The sequence below is a fragment of the Candida oxycetoniae genome, assembly GCF_023343755.2.
Source record: "Candida oxycetoniae strain CBS 10844 chromosome Unknown scaffold9, whole genome shotgun sequence".
NCBI lineage: Eukaryota > Fungi > Ascomycota > Pichiomycetes > Serinales > Debaryomycetaceae > Lodderomyces > Lodderomyces oxycetoniae.
In genome coordinates, this window is record NW_026055363.1 from 106,163 (window position 1) to 121,581 (window position 15,419).

The following is a 15,419-nucleotide window of genomic DNA, read 5'->3' on the forward strand; positions in this document are numbered from 1 at the left end:
TACCACGGTGATTAGTTTGCCACTTTATACACTGTAATCATTTGTCAAACGCAAACGATATAGATCCACTTTACAACCTTTTCATTCTTCGGTCATAAGCGATACTTGATTGAGTAATCCAAATAGCCGGACCCTTTTTTTTTTCGCAGCTTAAATCGGTTTCGCTTACAAATGAACTTTGGAATAATTCTTCCATTCTGGAACAAATGAGAAATGGAATAATCCACAGTTTTATTCTAATCTTCAGTTCTGTTGCTCCAAAATTTTGAATGTATTTCTCTGAAAGGGCAACGTCCATCATTGGGAAGAATATATAAACAATATGTAATCTCTCTTTTTGCTTTTTGCTTCTTGTTTCTTGCTTCTTGCCTCTTGCTTCTTGCTTTTTGCTTCTTGCTCCTTGCTTCCTGTTTCCTGATTCTTGTTTCCTGCTTCCTGTTTCCTGTTCCCTGTTTCCTGTTCCCTGCTTCTTGCTCCTTGCTTCCTACTTTTCTACACTCTCCTATAATGACGAATCCTACGATTCAAGCATCTAATCTATTCAAACCAATCAAAGTGGGCAATGTCATCTTGAAACACAGAATTGCACACTTACCAACAACTAGAAACCGTGCTGATCCAATTAACCATATTCCTACAAATTTGCAGAAACAGTATTATTCAGATCGAGCAAAATCTGGAGGTTTATTAGTGACAGAAGCCACAATTGCTACTTTGAAATTGGGTTTTTATCCAAACGTGCCTGGAATTTATACAGAAAAGCAGGCAATAGGATGGAAAGAAATAGTTGATGAGGTCCACAAACAAGGCGCCAAAATTGCTATACAACTATGGGGTCTTGGTAGAGTTGCTAGTCCCGCTTTGTTGAAAAAACACAATCTTGCGTTTGTAGCGCCAAGTGTCGTTTACGAACATGAAAAGTCGGAAAAGGAAGCAAAAGAATCGGGCAATTTGCTTCAAGCTTTGACGTTGGAAGAAATCAAAGACTTAGTGGAAAACGAATATCCCAATGCTGTTAAATTGGCACTTGATGTTGCCGGCTTTGACTTTGTTGAGTTCCATTTTGCTAATGGGTACATTGCAAGCCAATTCCTTAATCCAAGTATAAACAAGAGAACCGACAAGTATGGAGGTCCAATTGAAAATAGAGCAAGATTCTTATTTGATGTGCTTGATAATTGTTTCAAGATTGCCGACCCAAAACAACTTGCAATTAGAATATCACCTGGAAATGTGTTTCAAGAACCAATTGTTAGCCCAAATTATAAGGAAGATTATGAATATATTGCAAAAAAATTGCAAGAGAGGGCTGATGCCGGCAAGGAATTGGCCTTCGTTGATGTTACAGATGGCGCTGTAGATACCGAAACTGTTTCTGATCGTGCAAATATCTCATACATTTTAAACAACTGGAAAGGTATTGTGTTATTAGGTGGTTCTTACACATATGACAAGGATGACAATTGGAAACACATTGTGCATGATACAAATGCTGATGAAAGAACATTAGTTGGTTTTGGTAGGTATTTTATTGCTAATCCTGATTTGCCAGAGAGAATTAAACAGAATCAAGAATTGAATGATTACGCTAGAAATACATTTTACACTCCTTATAACTACGGTTATAACACCTATCCCTTTTATGGTGAAAAGGTAGACGCAGATCCTAATGCCAAAGTTCTTGGTACCCCTTTGGTCTAAATATGTATAGAGATAGATTTATATATATAGAGATAGATTTATATATATAGAGATAGATTTATATATATAGAGATAGATTTATATATATAGAGATAGATTTATATATATAGAGATAGATTTATATATATAGAGATAGATTTATATATATATATACTTAGGTACAATAATAATATTTACTATAATTGCAAAACGGGAATACAAATCTATTATTTTACTAGCTTCCAGTAGCAGATGATAACCCGCTGCTGGCAACTCTGTTGGTATATTTCTCTTTGAGTTTCCCTTTTTTTTTCCCTTAACCTGTCAAAGCAGGTTGATGTAAATTAATATTTAAAAAGCCCTTCGATGGAGGGGAGGAGGGGAGAGATGCATCAAAGTACATACAACTAAGTCCTAGATTAGCTTGCTAATTCTTTTTATAAAAGTCAATCAAAATCCACACTTCAAGATTGTTTGGTTCTAGTGTAAAAGACACATGAATTATATTCCACCTCCGCCAAAGGATTCTGATTCAAATACCACACTCACCGAAGGCTCGTCACTTTATATTTTAATACCAGTCTTGATTATTCCAATACTTGGTATTTTTCTTGTGATTCTTGGAGTAACATCAAAAGGAAGATACTGGTGTGATAGAAAAAAGAAGAAAAGAATGAAAAATAACCTAGTAGGAGAGGAAACAAGCAATGGTCATCACAATTTAAGATTCAATTCGTTGCATATTTTGCAACCTGATGCAGTGCATTTGAAACAAGATGATAATGAAACTTTGGTATCCACACAATCAAACTTGAATCTTGATAATGGATCAGATTTGGAATCTGCCGTGACGAAAGTCGACACAGAAAAGGTGTATAGAAATGTCCAAGTTTAATAAATGATTCAGGCTCTTAATGTGTAGAGCACACGCACACACACATGTATATGTATATACCGTTTTGCTAGCTTAATCTTCTCCCGCCGGCACTTCATCCTTTAAGATTTTGTTCAATTTTAACCTCATTTCTGTCCTCTCATCTCCTTTCAATACGTCTTTCACAAAATACACATCACAATCTAGTTGAACCATTTGTAAAGCACCTCTTAGAACACCGCATAGTATTTGCGAGTACCAAAGCTCTTTCCCGATTTTTGAATCCACCGTTACTGGTAATTCAACAAATTCCGTTAATGGGTTTGGTTCAGGTATGACCAAGGTACACGATCTCAAATCAGTCGACCAATTGTCTACTTGTGGCTGGATATTGAGAAACAATTTAAATCCCAATTTCGATATAACATCTGCCGTTTCTTTAAATGTCGCACATCTCCTAATACCTGTTTTAGCTAGAAATTCCTCTATTAGTCTTAGACCAATGTTATAGCCCATTTTATCTAGTTGGTTGTTCACTTCATGGTAATTGTTGTGCAAGTCTCGACAAAGCTGCGCAACCAAGGAACCATATGTCAATGTGAACAACTCTGAGTTGATTTTTTCTACATTTCCCTTCCAAATGTCGTCTGCTGCTGATTTCTTTGACATCTGCGCGCTCGTTGAGAGTTTGGTTTGCAATATTGAAAAAGACAGTCTAGTTGTTGAAACTTTACTTAGCCGTCTTGTTGATTCTATGAAATCTATCGCGAAAAAAAATTTCGTTCACTTTGCACTACTACTACTACTACTGCCAATTACTACAACGACTAATATAGAGAATGCATCATCTTTGAATGTCATTGCTAATATCACTAGTGTTTTGAAAGAAATTCATCTTCTAGTATCATCATATTTATAATTAATAGTCCGTTTTTTTCTAATGTTATTATATAATTAATCACCACACTCTTCTAGGTGGTCTGTCTTTTCCCTCCCTCTTTATCCCTAAATCTCTTTCCTCTCTCTCCCTCCCTCCCTATTTATCCCTATTTATCTCTCCTTCTTTCTCTTTATCTCTCTTTCTTTCTCTTTCCCCCTTATATATCCTTTTTACTTTCAAAAGAAATTTCTTTTGTAATTTCCATCTCTTGATTGAAAAGTTCCTTTTCCGTTTCGGTTCTTGGACCAGATCTTGTCTTTTTGGCTAAAAACTCCTTGTATTTGCTCAACGTGATGTGACTTTGCAAGTCCTTGTACTCATTAACAAATTTGTACTGAGTTCTATTGAACGTATCCCAGAATGTAAAGAATGGTTGAGAAAAATTGCTCTTTATGCCCCATATTTGATGGTGAATGTCATGGTAAACTGAGTTATTTGGAAATATCATTTGAAAAATATCAAATGGGAGTCTGTATCCGCAATGGTCATCAACTGTCTTTAAAGTTGCAAATGTATACAAAACAATTTGCTCGCGATGGGATAATCCTGCAATAAGTGAAGCGAGCCCACTTCCAGCGGTGTCCAAAAGAAACCCTTCAAGAGGGTCGTTATATAAAGCTCCAAACGCATATGGCACATACAACCTATGATGTCTTGAGTGGAATCTTCTGTATAATGCCTTGTTCACATGCATAAGACGGTGTAACCAATATTGCCATGTGTCTATTATCAAGATTGCAAGACACAAGCGTAAAAAAGACCATCCGTACATATACCCATAATAAACAACAAAGTCGGGCACAAATGATGGTAAGTAATTATGTTTCAATTGCCACATTGTATAAAACTCGAAACCAGTTTGAGGAGTAGCATCAAAGTAGTAGACAGTTAACCCAGCTACAGTTTGAATAACGTGTTGCAATATGACATCCCTTACAACCTCATGTAGAGTCACTTTATTTCTTTTCAACTCATCTTCACTTGGATGGATTCTGTACTTCTCAGCTAGTTCGTAAACATCTACAATATGGAAAAATGACGAATAAGTCCAATAAGCTACTATTGGCGCTATCAAAGCTAGTATTCCGTCGGGAATCCCTTCTATCAAGTCGGGTTTTTTGGTGATTGTGAAGTTCGCAGGATAATACGAAGGCTGGGAAAGAATCGACGAGAAATTCTGCAGTTGTGCTTTGAAATTCATGCTACTAAGCGACTATTCAACTGTTTCTTAGTGCGGGTTTATTCTCGTTTTTTTTTCGTTTATCGTTTTATCGTTTTATCGTTTTATCGTTTGCCCTTTTCGTCACTTCTTTCCAAGTGATTTTGGGGTTTTTGCTTACCGAAAAGTGATTTGGATAAGATTATTGGCTTATATAAAACCAAAATCAGTTTTTTGGAATCTTTAAAAGAGATATACTCACTAGTTATACTCACTAATTCTACTCTACTAAAGACGAGATCGTATACAAATTTCATCATGTTATTTAATGTTTAGCATTTTCTTCTTTTTTTTTTTTTTTTTATGTCTTACACGCCACTTTCCTTTTTGGAACATTATTAATGAATTTCTTTTTTCACTTGCCTCCTTTTTCTTTTTGTTAGGCTCCAGCTAGTTTTTATCTCCGAACTATATAGTCACGTGAGCTTTTAGACACTATCGAGCGAAGCGAGATAGTGGTGCACTGACATTATCGAGCGAAGCGAGATAGCGAAGCACTGACTGCCACCAACACACCAACACACCAAATCCAATAGTCATTAGCTCTTTTTCTTTTCCTTTTTCTTTTTTGCTTTCTCGCGCTATAAGAAAGAGCTGTTTTTTGTTGCTTTCTTGTGCCATAAGAAAAGGCTGTTTTTTGTTGCTTTCTCGCGCCAATCTAGCCCGTATCGCGCCCCACATAATATGTGATAAGTAGAAAAGGTAAAACCCACAGGCGCGCGCAAAAAACAATAAATACACACGGGTTTGATGTGCTCCACTATCAAGCAAATGGAGCCAGTAAATACACACGGGTTTGATGTGCTCCACTATCGAGCAAATGGAACCAGTAAATACACACTAGTTTGATTGGCTCCACTATCGAGCAAATGGAACCAGTAAATACACACTAGTTTGATTGGCTCCACTATCGAGCAAATGGAACCAGTAAATACACACTAGTTTGATTGGCTCCACTATCGAGCAAATGGAACCAGTAAATACACACTAGTTTGATTGGCTCCACTATCTCGCTTTGCTCGATAGTGGTATCAACTGTTCTTTGTTCGATAGTGGAATCAACTGTTCATTGCTCGATAGTGGAATCAACTGTTCTTTGCTCGTGAAATCTTTTACTACAACTAAACTCTTCTGCACACAAGTTATGGTTTAAAAGAACCCCGCTACTTCTCTTGCACAGACGAGAGAAAAATTGGTTTTGCAGACGAGAAATAAATTTTGGTTAGACAAGAAATTGGTTTCACAGACAATTACAGTATATAAAACATGTGATTGTGCGCTAATGCTATACACTCTTATACGGGACTCTTTAGTAGGTTCTACAAAACCGGCGAAAACAAAGCACCAATTTAAAAAAATCTCAGCTAACTTTATCTATAGTCCTTTTTCTCCTATTAGAAAAAGAAAACAAAAGAAAAATAATATATATAAATATATTTTTTCTCGGATCATCATGGACCAAATTCACGCGTAAGCCCTCTCTTAAAACATGAACAAAAACATGTTGCATATAACAAACAAGAAAAAAAAGAAGAATCAAAACAGCCACCAACACACCGACACTCACCCTATCGAGCGAAGCGAGATAGTGGTGCACTGACTGCCACCAACACACTCACCCTATCGAGCGAAGAGAGATAGTGGTGCACTGACTGCCACCGACACATTGACACACCAAATGCAATAGTCATTAGCTCTTTTCCTTTTCCTTTTTCTTTTCCTTTTTCTTTTCCTTTTTCTTTTTCCTTTTCCTCTCCCTTTGATAGCTATTGTACTCCACTATCTTGCTCTGTTCGATAGTGTAAGCTTTTGATCTAACGGATTCATAACTCCATCTATTTTTGCTCTTTGGGGGATCCGCTGTTCTCCAAAAACTACATGATTACTTGTATCATACCTAAATGCATCTAGAAAATCCCTTTGCTTGAAATTTAAATTCTTAGAATCAGATAACCTCTGATTGTCATTAAGGTTCAAAATCTCCTCAAGTTCTTGAGACGTTGTGCTAGGCACAAAAAACTGTTGAAAGTTCAAAATCTCTTCCAAAGCCTTATTCTCTATTCCCCAACTAATCATTTCATGATTAAAAGTCTCGTTTGAGGAAGTCATAGACATCGACTCACCATAAATTTCACTATCAGACTCGTATTTGTTCAATGCATTCATCATATTATGCAAATTCGTTGCCCATCTACGACATGTGACATTAAAGTGGGCATAGTTGTTCAATATATTATACCCATCTGTTAATGCATCTTGAAGAACCGCAATATAATGATGATCTGGTTTAGATGATCTCTTTTGCTCAAGCAAGGTGAACCCAAGTATGATTGAGGCAAAAAAGGAAGAAGATTGAATTGTAAACACTTCCTCCCTATGGGGATTATAAGTAATATAAAATTTTAGTAATTTAATCACCAAAAAACTGGCCTTGATACATGCTTTGCAAAAATTCATTAAACTCTGCTCGTCCTTAATTTGCGGCTTTGTTTCTGGTTTTAATTTTCTAGTAACAACATATATCAAAAATGGTCTTGTTAAGGTCATAATTCCATACAACTGGCTAATATGAACAAAAACACATAGATAGTTATTTGGATTAGTTCCTAATTCCATTTCTCTTTCCAAAGCTGTATTTAGTTGTAATTCCTTGGGTAATTTCACCGACCAAATTTTCAATTCCAAAGCCAAAGCATGAGCTCTTCTTATATTGATTAATCCATCTTTAAAAATATTCTCCACAATTTTCGCATTGATTAATGCCCCATCAGAAGATGCTTTCTGGGCCATAACGCGTATCCTCTCAACATCATCAAAGTTTTCGTCTTCAATTTTGCAATTGGCGTCATCATAATCATAATCGTTAATCATTAAGGGGCGCCCCAAGTTGACACTACTAGCACAATCACAAACGTAAAGGCTCCTCCATAATCTCCTTCTGTGATTTCGTATATCAACGCGTTGAATTCTTTCGTTTATACAGCTCCTATGTAACCCCAATGCCTGTGCTATTCTTATTGCATTGCCCAATTGAATCCATGCATTTGACCGGTTACAACACGATTGGAAATAAAAATACTGTAGAAAATTGGCCTCACTCAACCATAACTTACCATCAAACACATTACTCAAAAGTAGAGCTTGTGCCAGATTAAAAAACACATCCAGATTTGGCAAGTTTAATTCCATATGCGGCGAACACTGGGAAAATAATCTTCCAAGAGCAAACACATGATAAAGCAAACATAATCTTTTTGTGCTGCAGTTCACCGGATTCAGATATATTTCATTGAAGATGTGTTTATTGAAATACTTCATATTAAAAATGTAGAAAGTGTCATTGATATTGGTCTTGAACAAATCTATCAAAACAAAAGCATCTTCTTTTGTCGGTAGTTGCACGGGAATGGGAAGATGGCTGAAATCAACACTCTCGTCGCTGATAAACCCCTGGTCTGGGTCATCAGTAAACTTACTTGAACCACAAACGTCTCTAAATAAGCTACGACATTCGCTCAACAACGATAGTGCGCTGCTCTCACCAAAAAATCTCAAATTCCCCGTTTTTGAAGTTAAAAGTCGAGTGTACTTACCATTGAGATTAGATAAACCTTCTTTCAACTCTTGGTTTTTGGAAGGAGAAGTTTGTACGTTTTCATTCGTTAGTGCTGCTTGTAAATTTTCGCAAATAACACTTAATGATATTGACGGCAGCTTGCCACTCTGCGGTGATTGTGATTGTGCAGATGGTGCTGGTGGAGGTTGTTGTGGCGCTACTGAGGGTAATGCAGCTGCCAGTGGATGTTGTTGTGGTGGCGCTACTGGTGGTAATGCAGCTGCCAGTGGATGTTGTTGTGGTGGCGCTACTGAGGGTAATGCAGCTGCCAGTGGATGTTGTTGTGGTGGCGCTACTGAGGGTAATGCAGCTGCCAGTGGATGTTGTGCCGGCACATTTTCTCCCGGTAGCGATTTTGATGATTGCGTCAATACTGGCCCCAGCAAAGGCGAAGTTGCCAACGATGGATGTTTCATAGGCATTGCAGGAATTAATGATGGTGTTGTTGTTGTTGTTGTTGTTGTTGTTGTTGTTGTTGCCTTTGTTGACGATGTTTTCATCTCCAATGAAAGATCATCGGGACCTGACACTGGCATTGGCACCATTTCGGAGCCATTGTGTTGTTGATCAAAGCGGAGTTTCTCCAAATACGCTTTTGACTTTAAAGAGCGGCCGTCAACATTGGAGTACTTGCATATCAAGGACTTTGAGTTGCAATAATTACAGGGATTAACACCATTGCACTAAAGATATTGACAAAAAAAAATTGTAAGTATTGAATATTCAATCTTTCTGGGGTAAAAAAAAAGCTTTATATCTTTATTTTTCAATTTAACTAGAAGAAAGGACAAGTTAGATGGGATGATCACATACCTTCATTTTGCGCCGCTTGCAAACATCGCAAGCACGAGATACTTTTTTCCGTTCGGCAATAGGCAACGTTCTTGGTCGGCCTTTCGGTCTTGGTACTTTTTCCACCATTTGAGTTTTCTTGATGTAATAAAAAAACAAGTATAGCTTATCCCGATGGTTTAAAGGAAAAAAAAAAAAAAAAAAATTAATTGAAAAGAAAAAAGATTTCCATCTGGAGGAGAATTTAATGATGTATGGTTCTTGGTTATTTTTTTTTTCATCTGTATAGCTTTTTTTGTATCTATTATAATTGTATTTATTATTAGTGAAATTGCAAGATTTTTGGAGTAGCGGGAAATATTAAACTCGTATCAAAAGTCATGATCTTTAGGCAAGAATGTGTATTGAGCATGAATCGTGGATTATCAGCTGTGAATTATCAGCTGTGAATTATCAGCTGTGAATTATCAGCTATGAATTATCAATCGTGAATCGTGAATTATCAGTTGTGAATCATAAAGTGTGTGTTGAAATTTTGTTGATAATGTGTTGAAATTTTGTTGATGATGTGTTGAAATTTTGTTGATGATGTGTTGTAAATCGCGATTGTTTTATGTAGTAACTACTGAAATGTGAATAGGTTTATTGCAAGTCAAAGTCATATAAGCATATATTATACATCACTGTCTAAATGGTGCTACCATATGTTAATTAACACACGGGTTTGATTGAACTAGCTAACCGCTATTAGAAGAGGATAAACTATAATTGTTTAAATGAAATTTTCACACACCATATATATTAAAAAACCTCCATTAGCATGGAATCCCACTTTTCTGATCAAAAGCGTGTTACTGCAAACCCCAGTTACTAAACATATACTTAAGATGCAAAAAAAGTATTCAAGGTAAAAAGAGATTTACATTGGATCCATAATCTTAATCCTTTTCTTTGAAACTGTGGACTTTTGACGCACATAATATAAATATTCCGGTGTAAATCTTACAATTAAGTAGAATCACCCGATATACATGTTACTGGGGCAATATAAAGCTATCCACATTACTTAATGATATTGTGTACACTATAGTAAATGTGATCACGTGCAATGACCTCATGAAGAAAAAAAAGAATTTTAAAATTTTTCCGGCATCTGTAAAATCTGAGCTATAACCATATAGAAAGCAATTGCATTGTACATCAATCTAACTTTTTTTTTTTTTGCAAAAGGGCAACTGTGCGCTTGACGTTTATTCTCTCATTGGCCGTTGATACTACATATTGTTCCACTAGCTCGCTTCGCTTCCTAGTGTTTTAACCTCACTCAGAAAAAAACCCATTCATTTTTCTCTTGTATTAACCTCTCAGCAAATTAATGGCTGCGAAAAAAAAAGAAATCAAAATAGAAGCAATACCAAAAAAAAAAAAAAAAATTAAAAAATTAAAAAATTAAAAAAAATGTAAAAAAGAAAAAAACCGTTTCATTTCATTAGTGACAAATCCTGACAAGTAAGACACATTTTGTGCTTCGCCGAAGCTTTATTGCTATTATTTTTCACAATCCACACAATTCACTGTGAATTACGGCATTTTATCTTGTCTATTTTGTCCCTCTTGTGTAAGGAAATGATTTCGCCATCCTAGAGAGAGAAAAAGATCTTTATCAAATCTATCTATAAATGAATTGAAATATCGATTTTAGTTTTTCGTCTTTACATTCTATTTCACTCTTTTTACTTATAAATCAAATACCATGTCCCATGATCTTATCAGTAAGGAAAATGAGGTCAAGAAGGAAGGGATTGTTGACTTGGAGTCATTTGTTGATGAGAATAGCTCTCTACAAGGCTCTGTAGAGCATACCGAGAATTTGAACAGGAGTCTAAGTCCTAGAGTCGTTAATATGATAACAATTGCAGGAGTCATTGGTACCGGATTATATCTTGGTACCGGTAAAATGTTGGCCACTGGTGGTCCATTGAGTCTCTTGCTAAATTACATGATTATTGGTTTGGTTGTATTTTGTATGATGTTGTCACTTGGAGAAATGTCGGCACAGTTCCCCGTTAGTGGTTCATTCACTACTTATGCGAAACGGTTCGGTAATGATTCCTTGGGTTTTGCGATCCTTATCAACTACTGGTTCAATGATTGTTGTAGTGTGGCAGCCGATTTGACAGCTTTGCAATTGGTTATACAATATTGGACAGATTTCCATTGGTATGTGATATCGATAATCTTTTGGGTCTTTTTGCTATTCTTAAATGTTATACACGTTAGAGTTTATGCAGAAGCCGAATATTGGTTAGCACTTTTGAAAGTAGTCACAATTGTTATTTTTTTCATCATTAGTATTATTTGCAATGCTGGTGTCAACAAGGAGCATGAGTATATTGGCTTTAAATACTGGAGCTATAAGGATGCACCATTTGTAAATGGATTCCGCGGGTTTAGTTCCTTATTCGTTAGTGCAGCATTTGCTTTTGGTGGATTGGAGTCTGTTTCTTTAACTGCTGGGGAAACCAAAAATCCCAGCAAAACAGTGCCCAAAACGGTAAAGGCTACATTCATAAGAATTTCAGTTTTTTACATCTTTACTGCATTTTTCATTGGCATGAATGTTCCTTATGATTACCCAAACTTGCTGACAAAAAATGTAGCTACATCGCCATTCACTATTGTATTCCAGCAAGTTGGAAGTCGTGGTGGCGGTACTTATATGAATTTAGTGGTCCTTTTGTCTATTATATCTGCCGGTAATCATGCGTTATATGCCGGTTCGAGATTGGCCTACAATTTGAGTACTCAGGGATACATACCAAAGATATTTTTGCCCATGAATCGTTTCCAAATACCTTATGTGGCAGTTATCGTTACTTGGTTAATTGGTGGATTATGTTTTGCTTCGGCTTTCGTTGGAACAGGTGAGTTATGGGCTTGGCTACAGGCAATTGTGGGTCTTTCAAATTTAATCTCGTGGTGGGTTATTGGTGTTGTCTCGTTACGTTTCAGAAGGGGGTTGGCCAAACAAGGAAGAACTCATGAATTGTTATTCAAAAACTGGTCTTATCCTGTTGGACCTTTATTTGTCGTAATATTCGGAGGATTCATTATTTTAGTGCAAGGTTGGTCAACTTTTAGCCCATTTTCAGTAAACGATTTCTTTCAATCTTATTTGGAATTAGGTATATTTCCCGTGTGTTTCCTATTTTGGTTCTTGGTTATTAAGAGGGGTAGAGATAAGTTTGTTAGCGCCTCAGATATGGATTTCGATACAGATCGATATATTCAATCGCTAGAGGAAATACAGGAGGAGAAAAATAGTGCATCTCTAAAAGGGTTTGCCAAGTTTAAGCACAACTTTGCTGATAATTTCCTATAAGTTTGTATAGATTTTAATGAATGACGTTTTTCTTTTAACCTGTTTTCCTCTGTTTTGTGATATATTACTAATATCTAATTGTGCTCCCACTATTTCGCTCTGCTCGATAGCGTCGATTGTAGAAGAAGAATATGAAGAAAATTGAAGATTGGTGAAAATTATTATCCCTGTTTCGTTTTTGCGAGAGACTTACGTCAAATTTTGCAGCCTAAAAGTTTCAGGTTGCAAAAAAAAAAAAATAAAATAAATAAAAAAATAAAAGTAAACCAGAAATATGTACTTTACCTTTTTGCAATAAAAAGAAGGAACACGATCACAATCTTGTCCTTCTCCTCCTCTTTCTTCTCTTTCTCCGTTAATGCTTCTCTAATCAGAATGATGTGCTTAATCAACTGTTTCTCTCTATTCTTCTTTCATATATTTGTACTTTGTTCAAAGGTGGTGGTGCAAGAATTGGTTGTATATGTGCCACTGTCTTCATCTCATTATAGTACATTTGAAATCGATGTATATGAAGGTCCCTATTATTTAAACACCACGTTTGCAAAATTAATGCTTCAAGAGCATAACAAAAAGAGAAGTGTTCATGGTGCACAGAAATTACGTTGGTCAATCGAGGTTTTCAACTATGCTGCTCAATTTGCTCAAGAATACAACTGCTCTGGTACATTGCAACATTCGGGTGGGAAATACGGAGAAAATTTAGCTTACGGTTATACTCCAATTGGTGCAATTAACGCATGGTATGAAGAAGGTGATAACTACCCTTATGGCTCAGAGAGTATTTACAATCACTTCACAGCTTTGATTTGGAATGATACAAACTCCATTGGTTGTGCATATAAAAGTTGTCCCAATGGTGCATTGTACATTACTTGCAACTATAACCCGCCAGGAAACGTTATTGGCTATTGTTCAAAAAACGTCTTCCCGCCTATTTGAATACATATATTTCTCTGTGCTCTTAGAGATGGTCACATAATATTTTAGAGTCCAAGTCGACGTAGTTTTCAAAATAGGATTTAAACAAATCCATCAATTTAATCACATCGTAGGTACCTCCTGTTTCTCTGATTGAGTGCATTGATAATTGAGGATTACCCAAATCCAAAGTCCTGATACCTAATTTCGAGCTTAATAACGGGCCTATAGTTGATCCACAAGGTGAATCATTTCTCACAACAAACAACTGAAGGGGTACTTTTGCTCTGTCTGCAACTTTTTTAATCAACACAATACCCGGAGAGTTTGTTGCATATCTTTGATTGGCATTGATCTTGATTACCGGGCCCATGTTTACTTGTGGACGATGCTGACTCTCGTAAGCTTCTCCATAGTTTGGATGTATCCCATGCGCCATGTCAGATGACAACAAAAATGATTTGGAAACAATTTCATGAAAGAAATCAACTGACCCTGACCCTGACTCCTTCTCCTTCACATTGTTGAAATTAATCTTGGCAAGACGCTGAATAATGTCGGGAAGAAAAGACGAGTCTGCCCCATGCAGGCTTCGGCTACCAATCTCTTCATGGTCAAACAAACTTATCATTTGAATTCCCTTTTCATTGGGTAATTGGTCAACTGACTCAATTAAACCTTGGGTAGCAGCAAAACACGAAGTCAAATTATCCAACCTTGGCGAGAAAATAAACTCATCATTTAACCCACCAATTACTGATTTTTGATGATCAAACAAAAGCAACTCAAAATCTTCAATTTGCAGGGGCTCGACATTCAATTCTTTGGCAATTAGTTCAATCAATGATTTGTTATGTCTGGAAATCACATTTCTTACCGACTCGAATTGTTCCTGGGTCATTTGCAAATTAGGATCATCTGAACAACTATGCTTATTTCCACCCTCGGTTGCTGCTGTTTTTTTTCCATTTTCATTTTCATTCTTGTCCAAGGCTGTTTGTCCAGCAATAGGAACCAATTTGGTTTCCTTGTTGAACTCAAACTTTGTATTCACTTCACGATTCAAATGGATAGCCAAAGTTGGAATTCTTAACAAAGGCTTGTCAATTTTCAACAATTTAGGAACAAATTGTCCCTCTTCATTTACATAAACACGGCCTGCAACAGACAAATCACGATCAAACCATGTATGGGCAATCAAACCTCCATACTGCTCAACTCCAATAGTGATAAATCCCTCTGAAGTTCGTTTTGAAATTGGTTTTATTCTTAAACATGGGCTGTCTGTATGGGCCCCCACAATAGCAATTCCGTTCCCATTTTCGTATTTTCCGCCAACAGTAAATGCAATAATAGAAGAACCATTTCTGGTGACAAAGTATTTCCCATTTTTGGCAAGTTTATAAGATTTGGACCAATTGTTGCGCTCAACAATCTCCTCAAATCCTTCATTAACCAACATCTTTTTAACGGAATCCACTGCATGGTACGGTGTTGGTGACTCGTTTACAAAATCAACAAAGTCTTGAGCATACTTCAAGGCTACTGTTTGGTCTGTTGTGACTGTCATTTGTTAGCGCGTCAAGGAGGCAGAGTGAGTAATGGTCGAACTAGAGGGACTTGAAATGAAACAATTACCAAATACAATACGGCTCCAAAAAATCGCATCACCAGAAATTGTTCGCCTGCCTGCCCAATAATGAACTGCAAGAAAAAAAAATGAAAAAATAAAAATGAAAAAAATAAAATTAACATAATCTTTCAACACACGGGTGGTTTGACTATTACTCCTGGTTATTCAATATAAAGCGTTGCTGTCTAAAGTTTTTGCAAAGTGTCTAGAATGGCTAACTTGTTGACATGCCCCACTATCGAGCAGGGCGAGATAGTGGAGGAACACTTTGTATCTTGTTGTCTTATACGCCTTTATATGATTGATTTCAAAACTCTTTTGAAGCTCCACTATCTTGCCCTGGTCGATAGTGGAGTATCAGT

General features: G+C 36.5%; 8 protein-coding genes across 8 annotated transcripts; 4 read left to right on the forward strand and 4 right to left on the reverse strand. All coding sequences in view use genetic code 12, as the record gives it.

Annotated features, from left to right (window-relative positions):
- Nucleotides 1–507: 507 nt before the first annotated feature.
- EBP7 (Ebp7p) lies at nt 508–1,701 on the forward strand (the record flags this gene model as incomplete). Its single annotated transcript, XM_049325130.1, has 1 exon — nt 508–1,701. The coding sequence occupies one exon, from the start codon at nt 508–510 to the stop codon at nt 1,699–1,701; it is 1,194 nt and encodes a 397-aa protein (XP_049182518.1).
- Nucleotides 1,702–2,176: 475 nt separating this feature from the next.
- On the forward strand, nt 2,177–2,575 carry KGF56_000379 (uncharacterized protein; the record flags this gene model as incomplete). The annotated part of the gene is made up of 1 exon (XM_049325141.1): nt 2,177–2,575. The coding sequence occupies one exon, from the start codon at nt 2,177–2,179 to the stop codon at nt 2,573–2,575; it is 399 nt and encodes a 132-aa protein (XP_049182519.1).
- A 72-nt stretch (nt 2,576–2,647) lies between these two features.
- On the reverse strand, nt 2,648–3,223 carry KGF56_000380 (TRAPP complex core subunit; the record flags this gene model as incomplete). Its single annotated transcript, XM_049325153.1, has 1 exon — nt 2,648–3,223. One exon carries the CDS (start codon nt 3,221–3,223, stop codon nt 2,648–2,650), a length of 576 nt encoding a protein of 191 aa, XP_049182520.1.
- Nucleotides 3,224–3,651: 428 nt separating this feature from the next.
- SUR2 (sphingosine hydroxylase) lies at nt 3,652–4,695 on the reverse strand (the record flags this gene model as incomplete). Its single annotated transcript, XM_049325164.1, has 1 exon — nt 3,652–4,695. One exon carries the CDS (start codon nt 4,693–4,695, stop codon nt 3,652–3,654), a length of 1,044 nt encoding a protein of 347 aa, XP_049182521.1.
- Nucleotides 4,696–6,492: 1,797 nt separating this feature from the next.
- Nucleotides 6,493–9,250, reverse strand: KGF56_000382 (Zn(II)2Cys6 transcription factor; the record flags this gene model as incomplete). Its single annotated transcript, XM_049325175.1, has 2 exons — nt 6,493–9,012; nt 9,143–9,250. 2 exons carry the CDS (start codon nt 9,248–9,250, stop codon nt 6,493–6,495), a joined length of 2,628 nt encoding a protein of 875 aa, XP_049182522.1.
- Nucleotides 9,251–10,874: 1,624 nt separating this feature from the next.
- On the forward strand, nt 10,875–12,503 carry ALP1 (Alp1p; the record flags this gene model as incomplete). Its single annotated transcript, XM_049325186.1, has 1 exon — nt 10,875–12,503. The coding sequence occupies one exon, from the start codon at nt 10,875–10,877 to the stop codon at nt 12,501–12,503; it is 1,629 nt and encodes a 542-aa protein (XP_049182523.1).
- Nucleotides 12,504–13,055: 552 nt separating this feature from the next.
- On the forward strand, nt 13,056–13,445 carry KGF56_000384 (uncharacterized protein; the record flags this gene model as incomplete). Its single annotated transcript, XM_049325197.1, has 1 exon — nt 13,056–13,445. One exon carries the CDS (start codon nt 13,056–13,058, stop codon nt 13,443–13,445), a length of 390 nt encoding a protein of 129 aa, XP_049182524.1.
- A 22-nt stretch (nt 13,446–13,467) lies between these two features.
- KGF56_000385 (aspartyl aminopeptidase) lies at nt 13,468–14,994 on the reverse strand (the record flags this gene model as incomplete). Its single annotated transcript, XM_049325208.1, has 1 exon — nt 13,468–14,994. The coding sequence occupies one exon, from the start codon at nt 14,992–14,994 to the stop codon at nt 13,468–13,470; it is 1,527 nt and encodes a 508-aa protein (XP_049182525.1).
- Nucleotides 14,995–15,419: the final 425 nt, after the last annotated feature.